The sequence below is a fragment of the Rhinolophus hipposideros genome (genome assembly GCF_964194185.1).
Source record: "Rhinolophus hipposideros genome assembly, chromosome: 12".
Taxonomy (NCBI): domain Eukaryota; kingdom Metazoa; phylum Chordata; class Mammalia; order Chiroptera; family Rhinolophidae; genus Rhinolophus; species Rhinolophus hipposideros.
The window spans coordinates 75,970,211-75,994,703 of record NC_138058.1 but is presented as its reverse complement, the minus strand read 5'-3'; the positions used below and the strand labels follow the sequence as shown (position 1 = coordinate 75,994,703).

Here is a 24,493-nt window from a genome sequence, read left to right as displayed (position 1 = left end):
ACAGAGCAGGCCGTGACATATGTCAAGTGGTTGCGGCTGGAAGCGATGAGAAAGGACGGCACATCAGCACACTTTAAAATTCTTTTTAAAAATGAATCCAGCAGCAGCTGTCAACACTATGATCTTATAACATTAATTATAATAGTACCGTGTTTCCCCGAAAAGAAGACCTAGCCAGACTATCAGCTCTAATACATTTTTCAGAGCAAAAATTAATATAAGACCTGGTATTATATCATATTATATTATATTGTATTATATTGTACTAGAGCTGGTATTATTACATTATATTATATTATATTATATTATATTATATTATATTATATTATATTATATTATATTATATATTATATCATAACCAGTCTTATAGTGAACTAAGACCGGGTCTTATATTAATTTTCACTCCAAAAGACACATTAGAGCTGATGCTCCGGCCAGGTCTTATTTTTGGGAAAACATGGTGTGACACTTTCGCACTACATGACAAGTTAAACATGTTATCTCCATGCTTTTCTGGATCACTTTGGAAGAATTAAAATGATTTTCACATCCACTCACTTACCAATACCCAAGTCAATGAGAAAATGAAATAGGACCTTTATTTTCAAAACAAATTTATACTAAGAAAATAATCATGGATCTGCATAAAAATTTATATCCAAGAATGTTCACTGTGTCATTGATTATCGTAATGAAAAATTAGAAGTCACCTCAATGTCTGGCAATAGGGAACTGTTCAAACAAATGGTAGAATTTGATTGTTCCGTAACACCGTGAAGCCATTCAGTGTAAAAAGACTGTTTAGTGCCAGTGAAAGGATCTGTAATCTACACTTCAGGGGAAAGAGCAATTGCAAAACTGTACAAACGCTACCCACATTTTCCATTTAAACAAGCAAGCATGTCCAAAGGACAGACAAGCTGGAAGGTGACTTGGGTATCTTTGGACGGTGGGACTAGAGAGAGCAGTTTCTCCTTTCCTCCTTTGTGGTCGACTTGTATTTTTAACATCCTTTCATGATTAGTATGCATGACTTTGCAATCAGAACAAGCATTAAAAGCTATTTTAAACAATGTTCCCATGACACCCAAAGGCTCTGCACTCTGTGCCTGCTTCAGAGGACCCCCATTTTATCCCCACCATTTCCCTCAGTGTCTGCACGTGATAACAATCTCCAGTCCCCTTAAGGGGTCACAGTCGAGTGGAATGCAAATCCCGCTTCTGCCACTCGAAGCCAGTGGGACCCTGAACCTCAGTTTCCCTGCGTGTACAATGAGGACGAAGGAACGAAGCCACAGGGTGACCAGACCTCGACAGAAGCCGTGTATGGCTTACAGGGCAGGCGGGGCCATATACACGAGTGCCATCCCCACTTCCGAGGAGAGACGGAAAACCATGTGTGTTACTTTATCTTTAAATATGTTCAGTATGTTTCTCCTGGCACTCAGAATCCAATGCAGTTTTCCCAGGGGTTCGGAAATGTTGCTATGGACAGCTTCTAAAGCTGTAACGTGGCACTTTTCTAAAAAGTTAAGGTTTACTGTACACTTTCTCTTTTTTTACACCCAAGGGAACTATACCTGTAAACACTTTTTCCCTCCATGGACAAGTTACCCATTAAAAAGCCTATTGACAATTAATTACTAAATGATTAAGTGATTATTGCGAAGAATATTCAGCAGTATTTACTAAAGCTAAATATATATATATGCACATCCATATATACTTATATACATATATACTATATATATATATATCCCATGACCCAGCAATTCTACAGCTGGGTATATACCCAACACACCCCAAAACAGAGACATGCGAGAATGTTCATAGCTTTACTCACAATAGCCAAAATGACACACAGCCCAGATGTCCACCAAAAGTAAATGGGCAAATAAACTGGGGAATGTTCATAAGATGGAATACTTACAGTAATGAAAAATAACAAACTACAGATACGCAGAAGCAGTGATGAAACCCACAATGAGTGAGGAAAATCAGACTGAAGAGCAACACGCTATGTGACCCCATGTATATGAAGTTCAAGGGCAGGCAGAACACACCTAGGGTGGGAGACGCCGCTGACCACAGTGGGGGCAGAGCTAGGTCAGATTTGGAGACTCCAGAGGGGGCTGTGGGGTGCGGGGATGGCGGTTCCCCGGGGTGGGGGTATGCACACGCACGTGAAAATGCACCCCGCTGCACACTTTGGCAGTGCACTTCAATGCATGCACGTTATACCTTACAGACAGAAATCCATGAGGCTGAACACAGCATGGAACAGAAAGTGAGGGAAAGTCATCATTAACACCAGTGAGTAAGACATTTAAAACCAGGAGTTCGCTGACGCCAATTTCTATCTATCTATATTAGCCAACTAGTTTAAATGGTGACAACCAGTACTGGTAAACTACGATAAATCGTGAACGTTGTAATTCTGAGTCACTCCTTCAGAAGACTTTTTACAATATGTAAATAAGAACTATACAAGTGTTGAAATTGAAATAATTTGATTTCCTGAAACATGTCCCAAAACATGAACAAAAAAAATGTATGGAATATTAGGTAGCTTTAAAAATAATGATTAAGGGGCCAGCCCAGTGGCTCAGGCGGTTAGAGCTCCATTCTCCTAACTCTGAAGACTGCCGGTTCGATTCCCACATGGGCCAGTGGGCTCTCAACCACAAGGTTGCAGGTTCAACTCCTGCAAGGGATGGTGGGCTCCGCTCCCTGCAACTAGCAACGGCAACTGGACCTGGAGCTGAGCTGCGCCCTCCACAACTAAGACTAAAAGGACAACAACTTGACTTGGAAAAAAGGCCTGGAAGTACACACTGTTCCCCAATAAAGTCCTGTACCCCTTCCCACCTTCCCCAATAAAATCTTAAAGAAAAAATCATGATTAAGAGCAATTATAAATACCAAAAATGTTATGAGAGCATTCAATTTTAAGAGCAGAATGTAAAATGGCATGTGATTATGTAAAAGTCACATGTGAACACAGACTAAAAGGTAATACAGGAGTAATTTTTGCGTTCTTAGGGTGAACAAGAAATTTTCCCCTTGTGTTTGATACATTTCCTACTTATCAGGAATGCCACTAACAGTAAAACAGGACACCTCAAACACTATTCCCCACGCCCAGTGTGGCCCTCTGCAGGGCACTGAAGCCCAGCAGACCCCATGGTGGGAGCAGGGCAGCTCCAGCCGGAAGGCCTCAGTCTGGGCTCTACCCACGACCCAACAAGGAAACACAGGCCCCTCCCCCTCGCGCCCCCAGCGCCCTTCATGTCTCCCAGGTACCAGCAGCCGCCAGCGCTTCTGCTGGGCCTGCATGTCCTGCTCCTCCAGAGCCCCTGCTCTCGCCTGGGGATGGGTCTTTCTTCACACCACCCTATCAGAAAGCTCTTTTCTTTCTTGTGAAGACACAGAGCACATGCTGTCCAAGCAGGCCTTCCTCCAGGTTTGTTGCCCACACGCTCAGGCCCAAGGAAGTCCACCTGCCCAGAGCGCAGGGATCCTGACCTGACACTCTTGGGTAATATGGCCTTAACCTCCATCCTTAACTGTGACGAGTCCATCCTGGTTTACAGGAGGTTCACGGACAGGTCCAAAGCATAGGTCTTCATGAGATATTTTAAGCTGGGCGTGGTCAGAAAGAATAAGACAGCACCACCCTAAACAAACAGGGATCAAAGTCATCATGGCAATATGGATCTGTGCCAGGCACGGTGCCGTTTTACACACATTAGCTCCTTTAATCCTAAAGGAACCCTGCGATAGCCCATTATAGCCACAATCTACAGATGAAGAAACAGTTCAAGTAACATGGCTCCTTCAGTTAGAGAGAGGATTCCAGAACATGTGCTCTGAACCCCCATCATGGTGATTTGCCCCACAAAACCATAGGGCACATGGAGATGCCCCCACAAAACCATCAGATGTCAGATGATTCCCCCCACAAAACCATAGGGCACATGGAGATGCCCCCACAAAACCATCAGATGTCAGATGATTCCCCCCACAAAACCATAGGGCACATGGAGATGCCCCCACAAAACCATCAGATGTCAGATGATTCCCCCCACAAAACCATAGGGCACATGGAGATGCCCCCACAAAACCATCAGATGTCAGATGATTCCCCCCACAAAACCATAGGGCACATGGAGAAGCCCCCACAAAACCATCAGATGTCAGATGATTCCCCCCACAAAACCATAGGGCACATGGAGGTGCCCCCACAAAACCATCAGGATGTCTGATGATTCCCCCCACAAAACCATAGGGCACATGGAGGTGCCCCCACAAAACCATTGGTTGTCTGATGATTCCCCCCACAAAACCATAGGGCACATGGAGGTGCCCCCCACAAAACCATCAGGTTGTCTGATGATTCTCCCCACAAAACCATAGGACACATGGAGAGGCCCCCACAAAACCAGAGGGTGCATGAAAATGTCACACCCTCCACAATGGGGGCTCTGCAGTGCAGCAGAGAAGCAAAAAAATAAATACGAGGCAGTTCCTGACAGAACAAGAGACCGTGTGGTGTCTATTCTCAGAGCACCACCTTCTACCCAGCCCACACTAGAAATGTTCTGTTGATAAAAATAGATGCAGTTACAGGCCGGTTACAAAAACAAATAGCACAGAGAGAGCACTTTAGTTAAGGTTGAGTGTAAAAGATCTCGGGGACACAAGACAGACCAATGACTATTGGCTCAGAGGGCAGGGAAGACGCGTGGTCGTCTGCGAAGCACTTAAACTGCACCTTAAGTCTTCATGCCATGTCTGCGTTCTTAAACGTTTTTAGCAACTTACAATGAAGATCAAACTCATAGATTTTGAATTACGATTATTAACGTTTTTAATTGGATTAACCAGTACAGGGTGATAGAAATTTAAGAGTAAGAGTTATGAAATGTATTACCAAGCCCACCAAGGTGATCCTAATGAACTCTCCCTCACTTCTGAAGAATCAGGACCGAGAGAGGGGTCCTGCGTCCACAGCCCGTCTCCTCAGGGGCCCAGGACCGGACAAGAGTCCCGCCTCTGCCCTGTGTTTCCATTTCATCTCTCTCACTGAACTGAAGGTAAACAAACACTTGAAAATTCAAAACACAAAAATGCAGACAACATTGCAAGTGAGAAATCAAAGTGTCCCTCTTCGGGAAATGGAAGGGTCCGGCCCTGGGCAAGGTTCTTCCTGCCACTGACAGCAGCCAGCGCTCACCAGGGGGAAGCTGGCCGGCCCAGAGCAGCCCCCATGCCAGGGCCTCACCACCGCTGAGCCAGGATGAAGTGACCTCCGGGCTAGCGGTCCCTGGCGAGGAAGACAGAGTACTGCCGGAGCCCGGGGCCTGCACACAGCAGCCGTCCATCCGGTCCATATCGCCTGTTCTCTTTCTCTCAGCTCATGTCAGCAACCTGCAAAGCTCAGTTTCCATGGCGGTCCGGGTGCTGACACGCTGCGTGGGAAGGGGCCTGGGGTCAGGAGACCTGAGTTCCAGCTCTGATCCTGCCACTTCCTGGCTGTGGGACTTTGGCTGAGGCACTAACTCTGGGCTCTTCAACATTTGTAAATTTAGGGAACTGGATTTCGAAGATCTCTTTGTTCTAACCGAAGCCTACGCTTGGTCCTTCAGCTGGACTTCCAATAAGAGATTCGATCAAACATGCCACACATTGCCCAGTGCTCATCGTGCCCACAGTAGGGCCACCGTTCCCCTACGCTGTGAATACTCTTCAATGGAGCAAATAAGCCCCAGTATATTCACAACCCACCCGTGACGCCCAAAGTATGCCCCGCAGCCCAGAGGAAAAGGGCCCACCTTCCACAGCCTCGCAACGCCCCTCAAGGGCGTTTCCCGGAACAGGAGCGGCTTAGTCCTTTCAGGCAAATCCCAGAGAGCATCTCTAGCAGCAGGTCTTAGACACTGAACTTGAGGGCTGCAGGGCACATATCACAGTCCCTAAACTCGGCAGGCCACCTAGTAAATACAGCAACGAGAGTGATGGGGTGAGCCACTGGGTCCAGCCTCACCGGAAACCAGGCTCCTCTTCCTGATGCTTCCATAATCCAGGGCAATGAAGTGCTGTCTCATTAAAGTAAGGGGGGAGAAGAGGAGAGACAAGGGGACCGGAAAGGGAGGAAAAACGGAGGTTAGGTTAGTCTGCTGAGGGGCCCGGGAACAGGACTTGCAGGCAGAGAGGGAGGGACAAAGCCACCCTTAATCAACATAGAAACACAGAACCACAGAGCTTACAAATGACAAAGGAAAAACGTAAAGGAAAGCAGAAAGCACCACCTGTGCTGTCATTGCCCTGAGGGACACCAGCCTGCCCACTGGTCCTGACACATCTCCAGGACTGTGCTGAGAAAGGACCAGTGGGTCCCCCTCTCTGCCAGCCTGGCACTCATCCCCTCTCCATGCAGGAAAGGGGGCAGGTTGGCAACCTGCAAAGAAAATGCGCGGGAAAAGACCGTGCACAAGCCAACACGCCCCTCCAATCTGAAACCCCTGGTTCCTGGTCTCTGGCAGGCTTTCCCCTGGAAAACCCACGGCCACACACCCTCCAAGAAAACACCCGCCCTCCTCACCAAGGAGAAGCCAGACAGAGGACAGGCTCCAGAAATGCTCATCCTGCCCCTAACTCGGAGTCCTGTGCAAAATTAAGGGCACAGAAAACAAAGCACTTCCTTCGACAAAGAAAGGCCAGCAACTGTGACAGCTCCAAAAATGTTCCGAAACAGAACAGCTGAATTAAGTAGTAACGACTCAGGTGGTGGGCACTTCCTAGGGGAGTAATGGCTGCCTGGGACGAGTTGATGGCCTGAGGCAAAGCCAGGGGCCATTAACCCCGACCAGCAGCCACCAATCCCCAGGAATGGAAGGGGACAGGCGGGGCTTGCAAGCCAGCCGGAGAGGAGATTCCATTGTCAATTGTCATAGCTCCCTCAGCAGCTGCGGCAGCAACAGCACAGCCAACCGTGAGCCTCCTACCTGCTGGGGCCGGGCCTGGGCCTGGGCCTGGGCGAGCTGTGCTGACCTTGGGACGGCTGCCTCACAGCACAGCGCCTGTGTGCGTGGAGTCTGCACAGATGTGAACAGCACATACACTCGCATGGCACGTGCTTTGTGGTTACAATGCAAAGTAAAGCAAGGGGGAGGGAGCCGGAGAGAGGGGTGGGCAGGGTGTTCAGTGGTCATTCTGCCACATTCCAGCTGGGTCACCTTGGAAAAACCACGTGACTGCTTAGAGCCACCTTCCTCCTGTTAAAAACGGGTCAATACCACCTGTTCTGCCCACTGAGGTAGCAGGTATGGGAATGGCTTGCCCTGGCCCTGGCCCCAGCCTGGAGTCAGGGGCCTCCTCAGGCCGGCTCCACCTTCCCCATCCTGGAGGCTCGCGGAGGGGCCGGGACCCCGCTTTATTTACCTCTGTACCAGCACCTGGCTGTGCCCGCGCCAAGAGCACTGCAAAGGGTGCTCTCCGTACACGGCTGCTAGACAGCCACACAGATATCACGGCCGGGCGGTGACACACGACGCTGCTGGGTGCAGAGGTATGGCGTGAGAACGCCCCCTCACACACGTTCACAGAAGCAACCGCAGCTCCAGTTGCCCTCACTGGACAGAAACCGCTCAGAGAGACATGAAAGGAGGCAGGGAGATTCCGTGACAACCTTTTCATCATTTTAAAATGCAATCTATAATCGAGCTGCAATCACAGTGTGGGACACGCAGGAAGAACCTCGCGTCTGGCGAAGAGCAGCCCTAACTGCTGAGCCAGCGCACAGGCAGCCACCACCCAGCATAGGACAGGAGCCCCTGCCAACCCGTCACGTGGGGGAGGAAACATGTCACGTGTGAAGGTGGCACATCTGTGTGGGAGGGAGCGCTGTGTCATGTGAGCAAGATGTGTCACATGAGGAACACGTCGTGTGTGAAAGGAACATACGTGCCTCATTGAGGGAACACGCATGTTGAGCATGAGGGCCGACTGACTGCTCCAGCACGCATGGGAACAGAGCGTGCGTGTCTGACCCTCCTCTTCCCTCTCGCCTCTCCCTTCACCCACCCCCTCCTCCCCAGGACTCCCTCCCGAGGAATGAGCCACAGACTATGAGAAAACAGGTCACCTACAAAGTGACACACATTTCATCTGGGTCTGCAGGCTGCAGGGGAAAAAGCCACCTTGTCTGCGGTGCTGGCTCCAACGCCAATGGAGAGAAACCAGCGCCACCTCTCCTGGGTCACAGGCCCCTGTGCACATACCTCTCACAACAGCCCTGCAATGACCTGCGGGTCTAGGTTTCCCCATTTCACCAAAAGCTGAACTTGGAGCATGAATACGTCTGTTCATCTGTGTACCCAGCACACAACAGCGAGAGGAATACAGAGCCCTATTACCATACAAAGCGTTTCCTGCATTAATGAATGAATGAATGAATGAAGTCCCAACAATGTCACACACCTTAAACAGTAAAGGACACACCACAATGTCAAAAACACTCACCTCTCATTTGAATTCACATACAAAGACCACTGCAGGTGGAGTGTAGAAATAGGAAGGGGGAGGAAAAGTGAAAAGCCCCTTTAAAATAATTAATCGGACAATCTCTTGCTCCAAAAAGGACCGAAGTCAGATTGAAAACAGTTTATATTATTTGAGGCTGATCTTTTGTTATAACCAAATGGCATACAGTTCTGGCTGATAAAACCAGGTACAGTGTAACTTGTTCACGTAACCTATTAATGCCTTACATTGCCTTGTTTTGTTCTTATTCACGGGTTTCTGTTGACTTGTAATATTTTTTAAGAAAAGCTGTATAAGTATCTAAAGCGTAAAACCTCATGCTCCACAGGAGGTCCGTGAGCCCACCTCAGAGTTGGTTAGAATTAGAAGCCAGCAGATGAGAAAAAGGCGCCTGGGGGTGGGGGAGGGCAGACTCATCCCCTTGGCCTAGCCGCCCCTCCCCCAGCGGGAGCAGGCCTGCCTGGGACAGCGGAGCTGCCAGGGGGGCTGCTGGGCCTGTCCTGCCTGTTGCCAGGCCCCCCCTCTGTCCCCTTCCAGCAGCACCCCAGACTGCAGTGTCCTCACAGGAATTGTTCTTTCCCTGTGACGGCCACTGGGATCTACTTTTATAACTAAACTGTTCCCATTTAACACTTTCCAGGAGAAAGAAAAACACACGCACATTCAGAAAACCGAAAATTGGAAAGAAAACAATTTTCATCACAAGTATTTGCATCACTGTGGGTAACAATGGCTCAGATGCTGACCTATTTCCTCTACCCTTTATTCCATGTAGAGATTCATTTTGTACTTTACTTATTTCACACAATAGTGATCGTATTATATGTGCAATTTTAACACTTCCCTGAATGGTCTAACAATCCTTTAGTTGCGAAGCTTGTGAGGAGTTCATACCTTCTGAAGAATGATTACTGCCCTCGGAGAGTAACCACGTACACCCAGGCTGAACCCTATGAATCTGCCATTATAATCAGCAATTTCATGTCATCCAATCTCCCATACGCCCATTCTGACTGCTTCTAATTGCTTCACAACGATCTGTACCGTCCCAATAGTGTTCTTCATACACAAAGCTTTGCCTGTGTTTTGGGTATAGGCATTCCAGGTGAAGAGCGATGAACACTTATTTATAAAGCTCTAGATATGCAGCACCAAATGCATTGCCCATACAAACCCCTCGTCAACATGACAGTTTCACCACGCCCCATCCAGCATGGAATACTCTTTGACAGCTATTTTAGTGCCATTTCCTGTGTGACAAATGGTCACTGGGCAGAGTGGCCTCTGTGCATTGCCCCAGGATCAGGGACAGTGCATGTCTTCACACATCACGGCGTCTGTGAAGCAGGGAAGCGCACAGCTCACTCTCTGTCTTGGCAGTGAGAAAACCAAGCCCAGCAAGGGCGGCTCAAGGTCACGCGTTCATGTCAAGCCGGGAACTAAACCCTGCTCTCATGAGTATCCGATATTCTTTCTTCTACGGTGGCCAGAAAGGCAAACGGGGCACCTGCTGCACATCTCCCTGGGTCAGCTGGGGGTGACCGCTGGATCTCCACGTGGAGCCGGGATCATGGCCTCACCCGGGCTCAGGTCGAGACAGTGCCACAAGCAATGAAACAGGTGACTGCTGGCCGGGGTAGAAGGGGCGATGCTGAGCACGCAGCCCACATTGCCTTCCCATCGCTTACAGCGAATCCTGTGTGACCACAGAACCGAAACACAGGATGCCGGCAGTACGGCTACCCAGGATAAGCTTAAATGACTGAACTCAACCAGTACCCATAGCTGGATATTGAAATCCCAGGCAAAGTTTTCTTTTGTGTAGCAGTAATTTTCTCAAACGTTGCTTGAAAAATCACATCAGAATGGCTTTAAAACGGAGAATAGGCTTAGTAATTAACATGCATGATTTGTTGGAAATAGTTACCTGATTATCATATTTAAGAGACTGCGTCCCAACCAAAAACCGGATGGCGTCTGTTTCTGCAGTCTGAGGGGTGAGGGCACGTGCCTGCAAGGGGAAGGAAAGTGCACACACATTCGTGGTTAGATTTCAGACAGCGACTAACACGGCAGTTACCACCCTCCCCCGATGGAGTACCGAGTAGTACCAAGTGTCTGCAGGCGATTTAGAAACATGTATGAAAAGCCTTCCACTTCTGTACACTTTGTGATACAACAATCCCACTTCGAATGTGTACATGGCAACAATTGTAAGTGTGCATAAAAATTAAGCAATAAAGACATAAATTGTATTTAATAAGACCGCAATTTTCGACAGTAACACGTTGGTTGAACAAATTATTCTCCCACAATACAGCAGAAAGTGGCATTCTGCAACAGCAGAGCAGGAGTTTTAAGCCAAGTCGCCTGCAGGAAGCAGCTGGGAAACAACGGAACGAGGACGTCCAGCTACAAGTGCTGTTCTCTGAAACCACTAAGTGGGTACGGATTTGGTCCCACCCGTCAGGAAACGAACATGCCTCTGACCCCGCACTGAATGGGCCCTCGCTCCACACCCTCTCCACCCACACAAGCTAGAAACAGGCCTGACACTCTGTTTCCTCCTCCTTCACATCCGACTCCCCCATATTCCTCTCAAGTCCTTGATTCATTCTTTTCAGAACAGGGTAAGGGAAACAGTTTAACAGTTGTTCCGACCACTTAGTCTGTCTAGGTCTGACTTGGTTTCCACACAGGGGCAGACAAGACCTCCTGGGTGTCTGCCGCCAAAAGGTTTAGAGATAACTTCAGGCTCCACTCTCAGAAAATACAACTGTTTCCCCTCTGTTCCCACCGTTCCTCAAAAGAGTCAGTGACACAAAAACATCAACTACCAAAATACATGTCAATAAAAGCAAGGAAATAAATGTCTAACACAGTATTCACATTATTAGACACTCGGAGGGAAAAATCGTATTTCAGCTAACTCAGCAACTTGAAGTACTTTTAAGGTTCCCACTGTCAGTATGCCTATACTCTCCTGGGCCAAACTTGACTGGGCAATTTTTGGAGTCTTAGACCTCTTCGCAAAGCTGATGAATTCTTCATGAATCTATAGATCTTCTGCCAAAAACATACACACACAGACACAGAATTCTGCGTACGTCAGCAAATTCACAGACCCTCTGAACCCTAGCCAATCTGAACACCCCTGGCTCAGAGAAAAACACCCCATGAGGAAGGGTCCACACCATTCCTGAAAAACAACACCCCGACTGCTCAGTGTTAGACTGAAGCAGGACGACATGTCACTACTTGAAAATAGAAAAAATCAAAAGGAAGTAAATCGTATTATTGGCGATTAGACTGAAAAGGAAGGGCAAGTCAGGGATACAAACGCTCCCTGAGTGACGCTAATGAGCCAGCACTCAGTTTGCTCCGTTCTAACGCGATTTCCAGAGCCCAGCACCGTGCACCTGTACAGGGCTTACGGTCAACACGCAAGAAAAAAGGTTTAACCAGAGCGTCTGTTTCAGAGCAAAGCTGCCGGTTTTAGAAAAGCACTACAAATCTGAAACTATCTTGTTCTATCTCACACGAGAAGACACCTCTTTTTCTAAAGAGGAAAATCATTTCTATAAAAAAAAAAATGAACATTGCCTCTTTAGAAATCACAGTGAAATCTCATAAAAGTTTAATTCAAGATCTTTCTGCTACATGATTGGGTAAAATTACAAAAATAATTTAACTCTGGCCATTTTGGTGACAGATCTACACCCATGTGCATAATTCTGCTTCTTTGATTAAGTGAATGATAAAATGACCTTTCTAAATCTAGTCATGATGATGGTTTGGAGGTGTTCCAATGACCCTCATATAGTAAGATCAAAATTTTACAGTATAATAGGTCACAAAAAATTTCCATGTATTTTATCTTGGTTCATCCTCATAATTCAATGAAGCAGACAGAAAGACAGGATAGATAATATCATTCCCACTCTGAAGATAAGACACTGAGGACCAGAGAGGTTACGTGACTCAGCCATGGTCACACAGCTTCTAGAGCAGAAGAACCACCCAGACTCCCAGCCTTACGTCTGGTTCTCTCTGCGATGGTGAAGCAGGGCAATAGCAAATAAGACAAGCAAGTTATTTATATATCTGGTTGAAGTTAGATCATGGGTCCCTTTATTATAACTCATGTGCCATCCCCAGTTTTCCAAAGGAAAGGCCATGGCTGTCTTTCTAGTCTGCCCTCACCAATTAGTGAACTGAGCCAGTACGAGGCAAGCGGAGGTGCTGAGAGTGAAGACAACAGCAGGGCTGCACGGTGCAAAGGGGAAGGCCAGCCCTACTGGCTGAGGAGGCACAGCACCACCGCTACACTGACTGGGAATAGAGTCCCCGGGGAAGTCCAAACCGGATCCGTCGCTACCCGACTGAGCAAGCGAGTGCCCGGCCTGGATAACAGGCAGCAGGCTGTACCCCGGTTGCAGTTCTTCACCAGAGACTCTCCCCGTCACCAGCCACATTCCAGACAAGTTTAAGGCTCTGCTAGCAGGTGCGCAGGCAGAGACGGACCTCTGCGTCCAGCAGCAGAGACAGAACGAGGCAATCCCACCGCCTACAGTGAGTTGATCGCCCTCCAGAAATGACCTCTTTACCAAGAACTGCCCCCAAATCACTAGGATGGCACCCCCGACGGCTAGAGACCCCCGAGGCACTGTCTCTTCAGAGCAGATTAATTCCTCCGAGTTCTAACAGATTGTTTTATTTATTAAAAAAAAAGAAAAGAGAGAAATAAAAGTCTCAATTTCTTCATTCTGTGCTAGCTACACACCTATTTCTCATCCCTCACACCCAAAAATGACAGGCTGTAGAGACGTGGAGAGTTCTTAAAGTGAACCACGCCAGAGAGATCTGCACTTAAGTTCTCAAAGCCAAACAGAAACACAGGTCCTGCTTGGGGAGAAATTATATACCATGTTTCCCCGAAAACAAGACCTACCTAGACAATCAGCTCTAATGCGTCTTTTGGAGCAAAAATTAATATAAACCCGGTCTTATATAAGACCTGGTCATATATTATAGTAAAATAAGACCTGGTCTTATTAGAGATACTTTAGAGCTGATTGTCTGGCTAGGTCTTATTTTCGTGGAAACATGGTATATAAACATATGTGTATAAGCATATGTGTATGTGTGTATACAAATTACATACATAAATTACATATACTATGTATAAATCACATATACACACATATATTATACACGTGTGTATGCATGTGTACCTGTGTACACACACACATCTATCCTGAGCCACATATTTTTTGAGGGAGAAAAAAATGAAAAACGAGAAAAGAAGCAAGTGAGTAAGCTAGAACCAAAAACATGTCTCCAGTTTCTAACTCCAGAACACAAACAAGTAATAATAAAAACACAGTATCAAAATACTCTCCAGGGGGGCACTCCCCATTCCCACCGTCCTGCTCCGGAGCTGCAATCTCTTCTGCCTCTAATAAACTACCCTCTGTTTAAAACTCTTTGCCTCTCCCTGGTCCGTGTTTCCATTCTTGGGCTTCTGGAAACAAGATCCCGGCCCGCACTCAGAAACTGCGGGCAGATCCATCACCTACATCACTGAGAGCAAGAGCAGTAGTGTTCTAAGCCCCCACCGCATTGGGGAACCTGCCAGGACAATTACCGGCGGGGACACTGCTAGCTCCTGGAAAGCCCTGCAGCTGAGAGCTCGGGGACGTCTGCAGGCAGACAGTAAATAGCATGGTGGCCCCAGAATCACTGGCAGTGACTGCATATGTGAAGACAACAATAATGTAATTCTCAAATGTGCTTCTCCTGAAACCAAGTCAACTGTAGTTCATATATTTTATTGCTGAACTTTTAGATGGGGAAACTTAACATACTTTACAGGACCGTGCATGATTGTCCCATTTTGGGGCTATCTGTTTGACTTTCCATGGTGCTGACACAATTTTTTGCCCAGTGTTAAAAAAAGGGACCCAGCAGATTATTTCAACCTTGTGATGTCAATTCCTTGAAGGTGGTGACTGTAGATACAAAAAACTTTTGGTATAAAGCTAAATGTCCTCCCAAATCACACCTTTTGGTCCAGTAGCTTGACTCAGAATACAGGTAGGGAGGTATTTAAATATGAAACACTACAAAAGAAGTCTGAATACTCAGAATCGTTGTTTAGGTCCTAAAGTATCTGATAATACATAGATAACAAAATATTGCTATTAATACCTTTGGCCTTTTATTTCATTTGTATAGTCACCACACTGAAAAAAATCTCCAATTATTGGATGGTAACTTATTTAAGTTACACTTTAAAAACGATCAACATTTCTAGTGTTTAAATTCTGTTGCTAGAACAATCTTAAAAAGGTCCTGGGGGTGGCCCGTTAGCGCAGTTGGTTGGAGCATTGTGCTCTTAACACCACGGTTGCCGGTTCAATCCCCACATGGGCCACTGTGAGTTGCACCCTCCTTAAAAAAAAAAGAGAGAAAAAGAATAGAGAAAAAAGTGTCTTTCTGTGTTTTATAAAATAAAGCTGTAAATGACAATGATGAATAAGTTACATGTGTATGTTAAAAAAGAAATCACCTGACTTAGATCGGTGGGTTTATTTCTGGGCCCTCAATACCATTCCATTGATCTCCATGTGTATCTCTGTGCCAGTGTCACCATGTTTCCCTTACTGTGGCTTTGTACTAAGAATTACGTTTGGGAAGGGTGAGCCTCCAACTTGATTTGGTTTTTGAAGATTGTTAAGGCTCTTTGGCATCCCTTGAAATTTTATGTGAATACTAGGATCAGCTTGCGCATTTTTCCACAAAGACCTTGGGGCATTTTCACAAAAATCACACTGAGTCTGTACACCGCATCTGTTCTGTTGCTTACGAACAATTTCCATCACCAGGGGATGGCCTCACATTTATGTATGTAGGTTTTCTTTAAATTCTTTTGTAATTTTCATTGTTGAAGTCTTGCAATTTGATTAAAACTACTCCTAAGTATTTTATCAACGTTGATGTTATTTAAAATGGAATTATTTTCTTAAATTCTTTTTGAGATTATTCCTTGCTAGTGTATACAAATAAAACAGATTTCTCTGTACTCGTACTTTGTCATTAAACTTTGAATTACTTACTAGCAAAACCAAACAAACAAAAAACACTCTCCAGATTAAAGCTAAACTTTCATTTCCCTTGGGCCTCTTCTAAGCCTTGTGCTTTCCCAGGAAAACAGTCTTCTGCGTCCCCTTTGAGCCCAGTTACGCCAAGGTAGGATTTCCGGTCAGGAGTCCTCCTCCGTCGGGGCCTGGCCGGTCACGGGCCCGCGCTAGCTGACGCGTGGCCTGCACACCAGGCTGCAGTCTGGGCCGCCGTCAGCACCCATGCATGGCTTCGCTAGCCCTGCTCTCCTCTTCCCATCACGCTGCCTAACTTCAGTGGCCCAGCAAACAAGGGTTATGCACCTGCTGGGGGACAGCCCTGCTGTCTGTGAAGAGGAGCGGACATCTGCCTTGACCATCGGTGACTCACTGTATGGATATTGTGAGGACCTAACACACAGGAACGGGGGCCCTGTTCTGAGTGAAAGGCCTCACGAAGCAGAGCACACGCATCGAGGGGCACATGGCCCTGAGCCAGCTTCTCTGAGAGCCACACAAGGTTCCACTGCTCCAAACCCCAGTGTCCTCAATTTTAAAATGGGCATGAATATTACCTACGCCCAGGGCTGCTGTGACAACTAAATGGCCTGTCATCTGACTGTCATGTCTATCTACTCATAGCAATCTATCAAAAATGAAACAAAAACCAAACCCGCACAAGATGAAAGCTGGAGGTTTTGTCAGAAACCAGATCCCAATGGAGCCAGAAGTGGGCAGAGGGGCTCCAGAAGGCACGTCTCCCAGAAAATGAAACAACAGAACTCACAGGTAACCCGAGGAGCAACCACATGGAAAACGGTACCACACAGCATTTGTAGAGCTGTTCACAAGAACGTCAAGAGTCACCAATAAGATCCAAGGAAAACTAAACAAATGAAAACAAGAAGCGTTTAATAACTATGGGAGAGATGCAAAGCTGTACGAGGAAAATGAAATCATGGCACCCTATTTCAATCAACAGTCAACAATATTTATATAATTAGAAAAATGAAATCTGGACTATGGATTTGTCAAAAAAAACCACAACTGTGATATAACTATATCAGGAGTGTAAAAGAGGGCAGGAGGAGAGCACACAAAAAATCTAACAATCCTTACGCAATATGACATCTAGTCACTGCACTACGTCCAGGAGATGAAAGCAGAGAGATAAAGATAGAAGAAACAGTTTTTAAAAAGTTGGAATTTGTTCTCGGCAATCAGGTAAGATGGAAAAGGAGGGTTTAGGGACTGCTGATTTTAACCAGATTTTCAGAAATTTGACTTCTTAAGTGACTTGTAAGAATTATTTGTAAAAACTTTAAACTATACAAAATTTACAAGAAGCAAAATCATGAGCACAAGTCGAAAGTCCCTTCCTATAGCTACAAGATGCTAGTCACATGATACCTAATTGTTTCCCAACTCCAGGGGATTGCCACTTGGAACATTCTATTCAAGGAGACCTGCTCGTAGTTAGGTAGTTTCACTTACTTGCAGCAAGTAGAGGAGACAAAGGCTTCTCACCCAAAGCTCTGTCTCCGTGAAGGCAGACATTGCTCATAAACAGTATTTGGTTAATTATATATTGATTTCTTCGTTGCAGCTGGCTGAACTTATCACTTGGGTTCCCAGTCAAAGAACCACCCAGACCTTAAGATTTGTCCCAGCTAACAAAAATGTTTCATAAATACTAATGTTCTCAGCATTTTCTTATTTTAATGACTGTTCTGTGAGGTGTGATCAAAAAATATGGTGAATGTTTACATTTTTAAAAAATTCATTCCAGTAAAAGATACATTGCCATTAATCCCCTTCAAAATACTCCCCCTCGCTTCAAACACACTTATTCATTGTTCTTGCCACTTTCTGAGGCAGTTCTGGAAGTCCTCTTTCATGAGTGTCTTCAGTTGTGCTGTCGTGGCTGCCTCGATGTCCTGAATCATTTTGACTTTGGGGAAAAGCAGAAGTTGCACAGTGCCAGGTCCTGTGAATGTGGTGGATGAGGACACACTGTAATGTTTTTATTTGACAAAAATTTCTGTGTATCAGAAGCGATGTGTGACACGGAGCGTTGTCATAATGGAGGATGAAACCGTTTGCCCCATTTCATGTTAATGCGTTGTTCATGATCCATGATTTACAGCACACTTTAAAACACATCTTCTTTTAACCATAGCTCATATCCAACTAACTGCACCAAAAAATTGAAATTTGTCACACACTGTTACTAAGGTTTGATGCGCCACTTCCTGTATTGAATATCCCTGCCTTTCCACTGGATGGCACTCGGCAGCAGCATTCACCGTATGTTTTTATCACAATGAGACTCTGTGTCACACATCACTTCTGGTACAGCAATTTGTCAAATAAAACCCTCATTCTGTGTCCTCATCCACCTTATTCACTGGATCTGACACACAGACCTCACACCGGATCTGTGTGACATCTGGCTCTTCCCCAAAGTCAAAATGACCATGAAAAGTAAACATTTTGAATCAGTTCAGGACATCAAGGCAGCTACGACAGTGCAACTAAAGACACTCATGAAAGAGGACTTCCAGAACTGCTTCAGAAAGTGGCAAGAACGATGGGATAAGTGTTCAAAGCCAGGGGGAGTACTTTGAGGGGGATTAAGGGCAATGTGCCTTTTACTGTAATACATATTTTTTTTATTTAAACATTCACCATATCTGATGATCATACCTTGTATGTCTCTGTTCTGCCTTTTATTTGCCATAGGAGTGCCTCACTTTACCCTCCAATGCTCATTACCCTCGGCCAATGGTCAATAATCATATCCCCATCTTTTAACGTAAACTATTTCTCCATAGTGATTTGAACATCACTGACAACCAAACCTGTTATAACTTTCAGTGCTTTTTATTTTTCTTCAGTAATGGTTCTTCAAATTCAAGAAAATAACAGCCAGTGGAGCTGTCCAAAGTAAACAAGTGCAAAAATCAGCTACTTCTTTTAAGATAAAAAAAAAAAATCAGATAAAATATTTGACGCCCGAAGCAAGGATCAAGTCCACCAATTTGTGAAACCCAGGAAATAACATTTTAGTGACCTCAAAGACTCGACACTGAAGATGAAAACCTCTGGGTTACTTAGGAGATTTCTTAAGGAAAAAGATTTCTTAAGCAGTTATTAAGTAGCATTGGCGGAAGATGCCCCCTGTAGGTAGCACAAGGTCACGGAACATTGTATCTCCCTGTGTGCGCCCTCCCTCCGTATGTACTTCCACGGTACCCTGTTCTCCATGGTACCCTGTTAAGGAGAAAGCAGTATAACTTTGTGGTTGAGGTGTTTGTTCTGAAGCCGGATTGGGTTCAAGCCTACCTAGGTTAGAATCCTAAGTCTATCATTGTCTTGGTGAATGTCTTTGGACCACAGGAAAAAAACATGTACCAATATGACCACTCTGCCTGCCAAATGAGTGCTAAGCAGAGTTTCCCACACATAGTTACGTTCTCAATAACTGGTAGTTAAGGCCCCAGTCTTGTGGGACAGAACCAGCTGTCAAACCCTGTAACACAGCTCATTACTCACCGGACACTTAGACCCTGCCTCACGTGGACTTCGTCTGCAAGAATTCTACCTCATTATAATAATTAGAACATCATTTATTGAATGCAGACTATGTGCCAAACACTGTTCTAAATGCCTGAATTAAACGTACTGACTCATTTAACTTTCTAACAGCCACAGTGGGTAGACATTCATTTTCCTGTAGTATTGGTAAGGAAACTGAGGCCCGAGGTCACACATGTGGTAAGTGCTGCAGCCACGACTAAATCATCGGCAGCCATGGTGGCACTCTGGCTTTTAGTAACAAAGACCGCTGCATCCCTCCTGTAAGTTTCTTGAAAGCAGAGATCATTTATATTTTTAACACGCACTTACTTCCCACAATTATGCGTCAAGTACTTCATAAGGCAATGAACTGTGTTTTTATTTCTCTGCATCTGTCCCTTAAGCATAACGGGGTCTCAAGATGTATTTCAACAGGAGAAAACCTAAGAGGCCTGACATAACGCGCCCACCCCTCGTCCTTCACTGTGCACCAGGCCTTGTCGCTGTCCTTCTAAACCGCCCTGTGCATTCCCACTTCACTGCTCACACTGAGGGCCCACTCGTCGCAGACGCATTTGCTGAGCACCTACTACGTGACGGTCACGTGACTGGGCGCGGGCGAGCACCGGGTGTACAAGAAATCAGACGTCCCTGAGCAAACGGGTGGAATCCAGTCTGCGGTTCAGGTGACAGGACTGCGTCAGCGCGAGTTTTTAGGCTTTGATCAATGTGCCCTGGTCACGTCAGATGTCAACATTAGGGAAGTGGGTGAAGACACAGCCGAACTTGTTGCAACTGTCCCGTAGACGTGACCGTGTGTCGCAATTACACAATTTAAATAAAAAAGGAAAAGCGGTCCTGCCTGCAGGCACTGCGGTGCTGCAGGAAAACGTGCACCAGGGGCGCTGGGGGCGAGCAAGGCCGGGTGGCGCCGTCAGGACGACCCACGGGGCCACGCAGGGCCGGCGGGTCCCGCACGACCAGGTCCTCGAGCCCCGCGGCCGCGCGTGCTCAGCTCCGCCCTCCCGTGGCTCACCTGGAACTCCAGCCCGTAGATGACCGGCGCGTCGTCCTCCATGCTGCGGCCGCGCACACGCCCAGGACGGTCCCCAGAGCCTGCGCGCCCGCAGCTCAGCGCCCGTCGGTCCCCTCGGCCCAGGCCGCGCCGCGACGGGACCCTTCCCGGAACTCGCCGGCGGCCGCCGCGCTCACTTCCTGTTTTCCCGACACGTCATCAATACGTTCCTGCTGGCGGCCAATGGCGGCGGCCGGCGGCTCGCGCGCATGCCCGCGGGGAGCGCACCCGCGCCCGAGGCGAGGCGGGCCCGCGGGCCGGGCTGCGCGGGGCTGGGGCTGCGGCGGGTCCGCGCCAGGCCCCCGACGGGCGGAGGGGCGGGTGGGCGCCCGGGCCGCGCGGGGACGGCGCTCTCCGCACCCCACGCCCGCTCGGAAGTGCCCTGCGGGGAGCCCTCCCCGTGCCATCTCCCCAGAATTGCCCACGTGGGGCTGTGACACCGTCCTGGAACCAGTGGTGCTTGGCTGAGCGCGAAGGCACAGCTTTATACGCACTGTCTTAAGGTTGTTCGCTCCACCCTTGGAACGAACTCACCACACGTCATTTTACAGATGAGCCGCTGCAAACGTCAGTAACGAGGGCGCAGAGGGGATCGTGGTGGGATAGACAGACACGTGGACATGAGCGGAAGGTGAGACGTAGCCCGTTTGCAGGGTGGGAGCTGCCGCGCGGGCCTGGCCTGTCACTCAGTTAGCTCCGCCCAGGACCCTGCAAGTAGGGGACCAGGCCACTTCCTGTCTGCAGGTGGCCAGCCCTGGGCTGCACGGGGGAGGACCGCACTGCTGCCAGTGTTGGACCCATCGTTTCACAACGAATGGGAATCTGCCGGGAAGACGCTGGCTTCCCCGGGATAGCCAAGGATCGTGGTGGTGGAGAAGTTGACCCCCTTAGGCTGTACTCCCTAAGCGCTCGCTTGGACATGAGGCAGTGCCCTCCTTACCCATCTCAAGGGGTTCACCACTTGGAGTGTTCTATTCAAGAACGAGACATGGTTGTGTTTAGGTAGTTTTTACTTGCAGCAAGTAAGACAGGATTCATTCAGATCCAAAGCTCCATCTCCCTGAAGGTAGGCTTAGCCGTTGCTTATATACACTATTTGGTTAAGTGCATGTTGATTTCTTCTTTACAGTTGGCTGAACTTCCCTGGATTTGGTTAATTAGAGCTTCTGCAAAATACTATGCTGCATTTTAACATTTAGCAACAACAGCATTTAGTCAGACCAGCCCAGATCTTGAGACTGGTCTATCTAACCCTTGGCAGACAGGGGTCACATTGTACAGAATCCCCAAAATGCCACAGCTGAACCTCCTTCACTAACCCGGGTTCCAATGATTTCAAAGACCATACATCTCTCCTCCATGTAATTAAATTTTCTCTCTACCTTAAATCTATTTTCATGACAAATGGCGGAGTCTGGAACGGGTATATGAAAAGATGCTTAGCATCACCAATCATCAAGGAAATGCAAATCAAAACCACAGTGACTATCTCCTCACACCTGTTAGGATTGCTATTATCAAAAAGTCAATAGGTAAGTGTTGGTGGGATTGGAGAAAAGGGAACCCTCGTACACTGTTGGTGGGAATGTAAATTAATACAGCCTCTTTGGAAAAGTGTGGAGGTTCCTCAAAAAATTAAAAATAAAGTTACCATATGATCAAGTAATCTGATTTCTGTGATCCAGGAGAAAAAATATCCCTATCTATAAGAGATATCTGCATTCCATGTTCATTGCAGCAGTATTCACAGTAGCCAAGACACGGAAACAACCTAACCCACTGATACCTGGATAAAGAAAATGTGAGATATATACACATATCTACAGAGGGTGCCAAAGAAAGTATTAAAATTGTAATAATATATACCAATAAAAGAAGATGAATACAAGTCACGTTTGACTTCTGCAAGTATAAGAGGTGTGCAAAGTGGTTACCATCAGCATCCAGACACTTCTGATTATGGTGAATTATGTACTGCTTGAGCAACACTAACCAAAGTGTCCACTTGTATGGCTGTGCCTGCCATTTCAATTTCTTCACACAGCACCGTGCGTCTCAAACTTATAATGAATGCATGCAATTGTTAGGCGTGTTGGAGGTTCTGTTGCATTCTCATACCATCATTGTCATTGTACTTCCACAATGTTCTCGAATTTCAAATACCACGGCAAAACGGTCTTGCGATTCTCAAACAACAACCATGCTTCCACGATTTTCTTTAACTGTCCTGCCTGTCTCATAGTGATGCTAGCATTCATTTGATTAATGCCATCTTTTGAGCACACTTCATACTACACACTGTTACTGTACTTCAACTTTGAAAAGTAATACATGGATAACATCTCTTAAAATGTGAATATTGGGGTGACCAGTTAGTTGATTAGAGCATGGTGCTAATAGTACCAAGGTTGCCAGTTTGATCCCTGCATGGGCCACTGTGAGCTGTGCCCTCCTCAAAAAGAAAAAATGTGTATACATATTTTGGCACCCCAGTATATACACAGTTGGTCCTTGAACAATGTAGGGGTTAGGGATGCTGACCCCGGCACCGTCAAAAATCCATGTGTAACTTTTGACTCCCCAAACACTTCAGTTTTCCCTTTGTATCTTTAGGGCAGTGGTTCCAGGACCATCCTCAGATACTAAAATTCATGGATGCTCAAGTCCCTTATATAAAATGGCATAGATCAATGCATACAATCATCCTCCCAAATCCACAGACTCTCAAACAGATAAAAAATAGTACAGGTATTTGTTTTAAAAAATTATTACATACAGTAAATGGACCCACACAATTCAAACTCATGTTCAAGGATCACCTACATGTATATACATATACCTACATACACACACACACACACACACACTAGGTCTGACAATTAAGTTCACAAACTTGTTGCAACCATGTTGCTAACCTTTTTCGATATCAGAGGGATTATTCATTATGAATTTGTACCAACTGGACTAACGGTTAACCAAGTTTACTATTTGGAAGTGCTGAAAAAGCTGCGTGAAAAAGTTAGACGACCTGAACTTTTCGCCAACAATTCATGGCTCTTGCATCACGACAATGCACCAATTCACACAGCACTGTCTGTGAGGGAGTTTTTAGCCAGTAAACAAATAACTGTATTGGAACACCCTCCCTACTCATCTGGTCTGGCCCCCAATGACTTCTTTCTTTACCTGAAGATAAAGCAACCATTGAAGACATTTTGAGGACATTCAGAACATCAAGGGTAATATGACAGCTCTGATGGCCATTCCAGAAAAAGAGTTCCAAAATTGCTTTGAAGGGTGGACTAGGCACTGGCATCAGTGCAAAGATTCCCAAGGGGAGCACTTCAAAGGTGACCATGATGGTATTCAGCAATGAAATATGCAGCAATTTTTATAGGGTGAGTTCACGAACTTAATTGTCCAACTTTGTATGTAATGGAATCTTATTCAGCCTTTAAAAAAGAAAAGAAAAAAGAAAGGGAAAAAGAAGGAAATCCTGTCATTGCAGCAACATGGATGAACCTGGAGAACATTGTGCTAATTGAAATAAGTCAGACACAGACAAACACTGCATGATTCCACTTACATGGGGAATCTTAAAAATAAAGTTGAAGTCCTAGTAACAACACTGTTGACATAAGGTTCAAACCTATAGAGAATTTTAGAGAGTTTATTTGAGCCAAGCTGATGACAATTGCCAGGGAGCAAAAGCTCAACGGATTGAGAAAAATCCTCCAGAGAGGGGCAGTTTTGCTGCTTATTTTATACATTAGCATCAAAGGAGGAGGGGTGAGGAGGGTTACGTGAAATCCATCAGATTAGGGAAGCTGGAGAAAGCAAAGTGGGGACATTTTGTGGATTGGATAAAAAGTAAAAAGGAGAAATACTTCTCTTACATAGGTGGATACAGAATAGTTAATAACATTTACAGCATATAGAGATGGTGTGGGGACAGAGCCAGAAGTGCAGTTTCCAGGCTCTCACCCTCATGTGGAAAGTGCTGACTCAGGTAGTAAATGGCCATCAGCTGTGATTGGATGGCCATCAGCTGTGGCTAGTTGGCCATCAACTGTAACCAGTGAGCCATTGGCCATGAATATAACTTCTGTGGCTACGCTAGCAAAAAAGTGGTGGCTAGCAAGAAGATGGTGGCTGAGCCTGCAAGAGCAGATCG

The 24,493-nt window shown here is 46.4% G+C and overlaps 2 protein-coding genes across 2 annotated transcripts in view; one reads left to right on the top strand and one right to left on the bottom strand.

Annotated features, from left to right (window-relative positions):
* Nucleotides 1-20,494, bottom strand: part of EIPR1 (EARP complex and GARP complex interacting protein 1) — a 102,081-nt gene extending 81,587 nt beyond the window's left edge. The window contains exons 1-2 of the mRNA XM_081068081.1: nucleotides 20,281-20,494; nucleotides 10,472-10,555 (exon numbers count right to left, since the gene is read on the bottom strand). Of these exons, the coding sequence (XP_080924207.1) occupies nucleotides 10,472-10,555; nucleotides 20,281-20,322 (126 nt within the window). The 5' untranslated portion in view covers nucleotides 20,323-20,494. The remainder of the gene's footprint in view (nucleotides 1-10,471; nucleotides 10,556-20,280) is intronic.
* Nucleotides 20,495-20,809: 315 nt separating this feature from the next.
* TRAPPC12 (trafficking protein particle complex subunit 12) overlaps nucleotides 20,810-24,493 on the top strand; it is a 49,803-nt gene continuing 46,119 nt past the window's right edge. The window contains exon 1 of the mRNA XM_081068079.1: nucleotides 20,810-20,950. The gene's annotated coding sequence lies outside the window, so the exon portion shown is untranslated. The remainder of the gene's footprint in view (nucleotides 20,951-24,493) is intronic.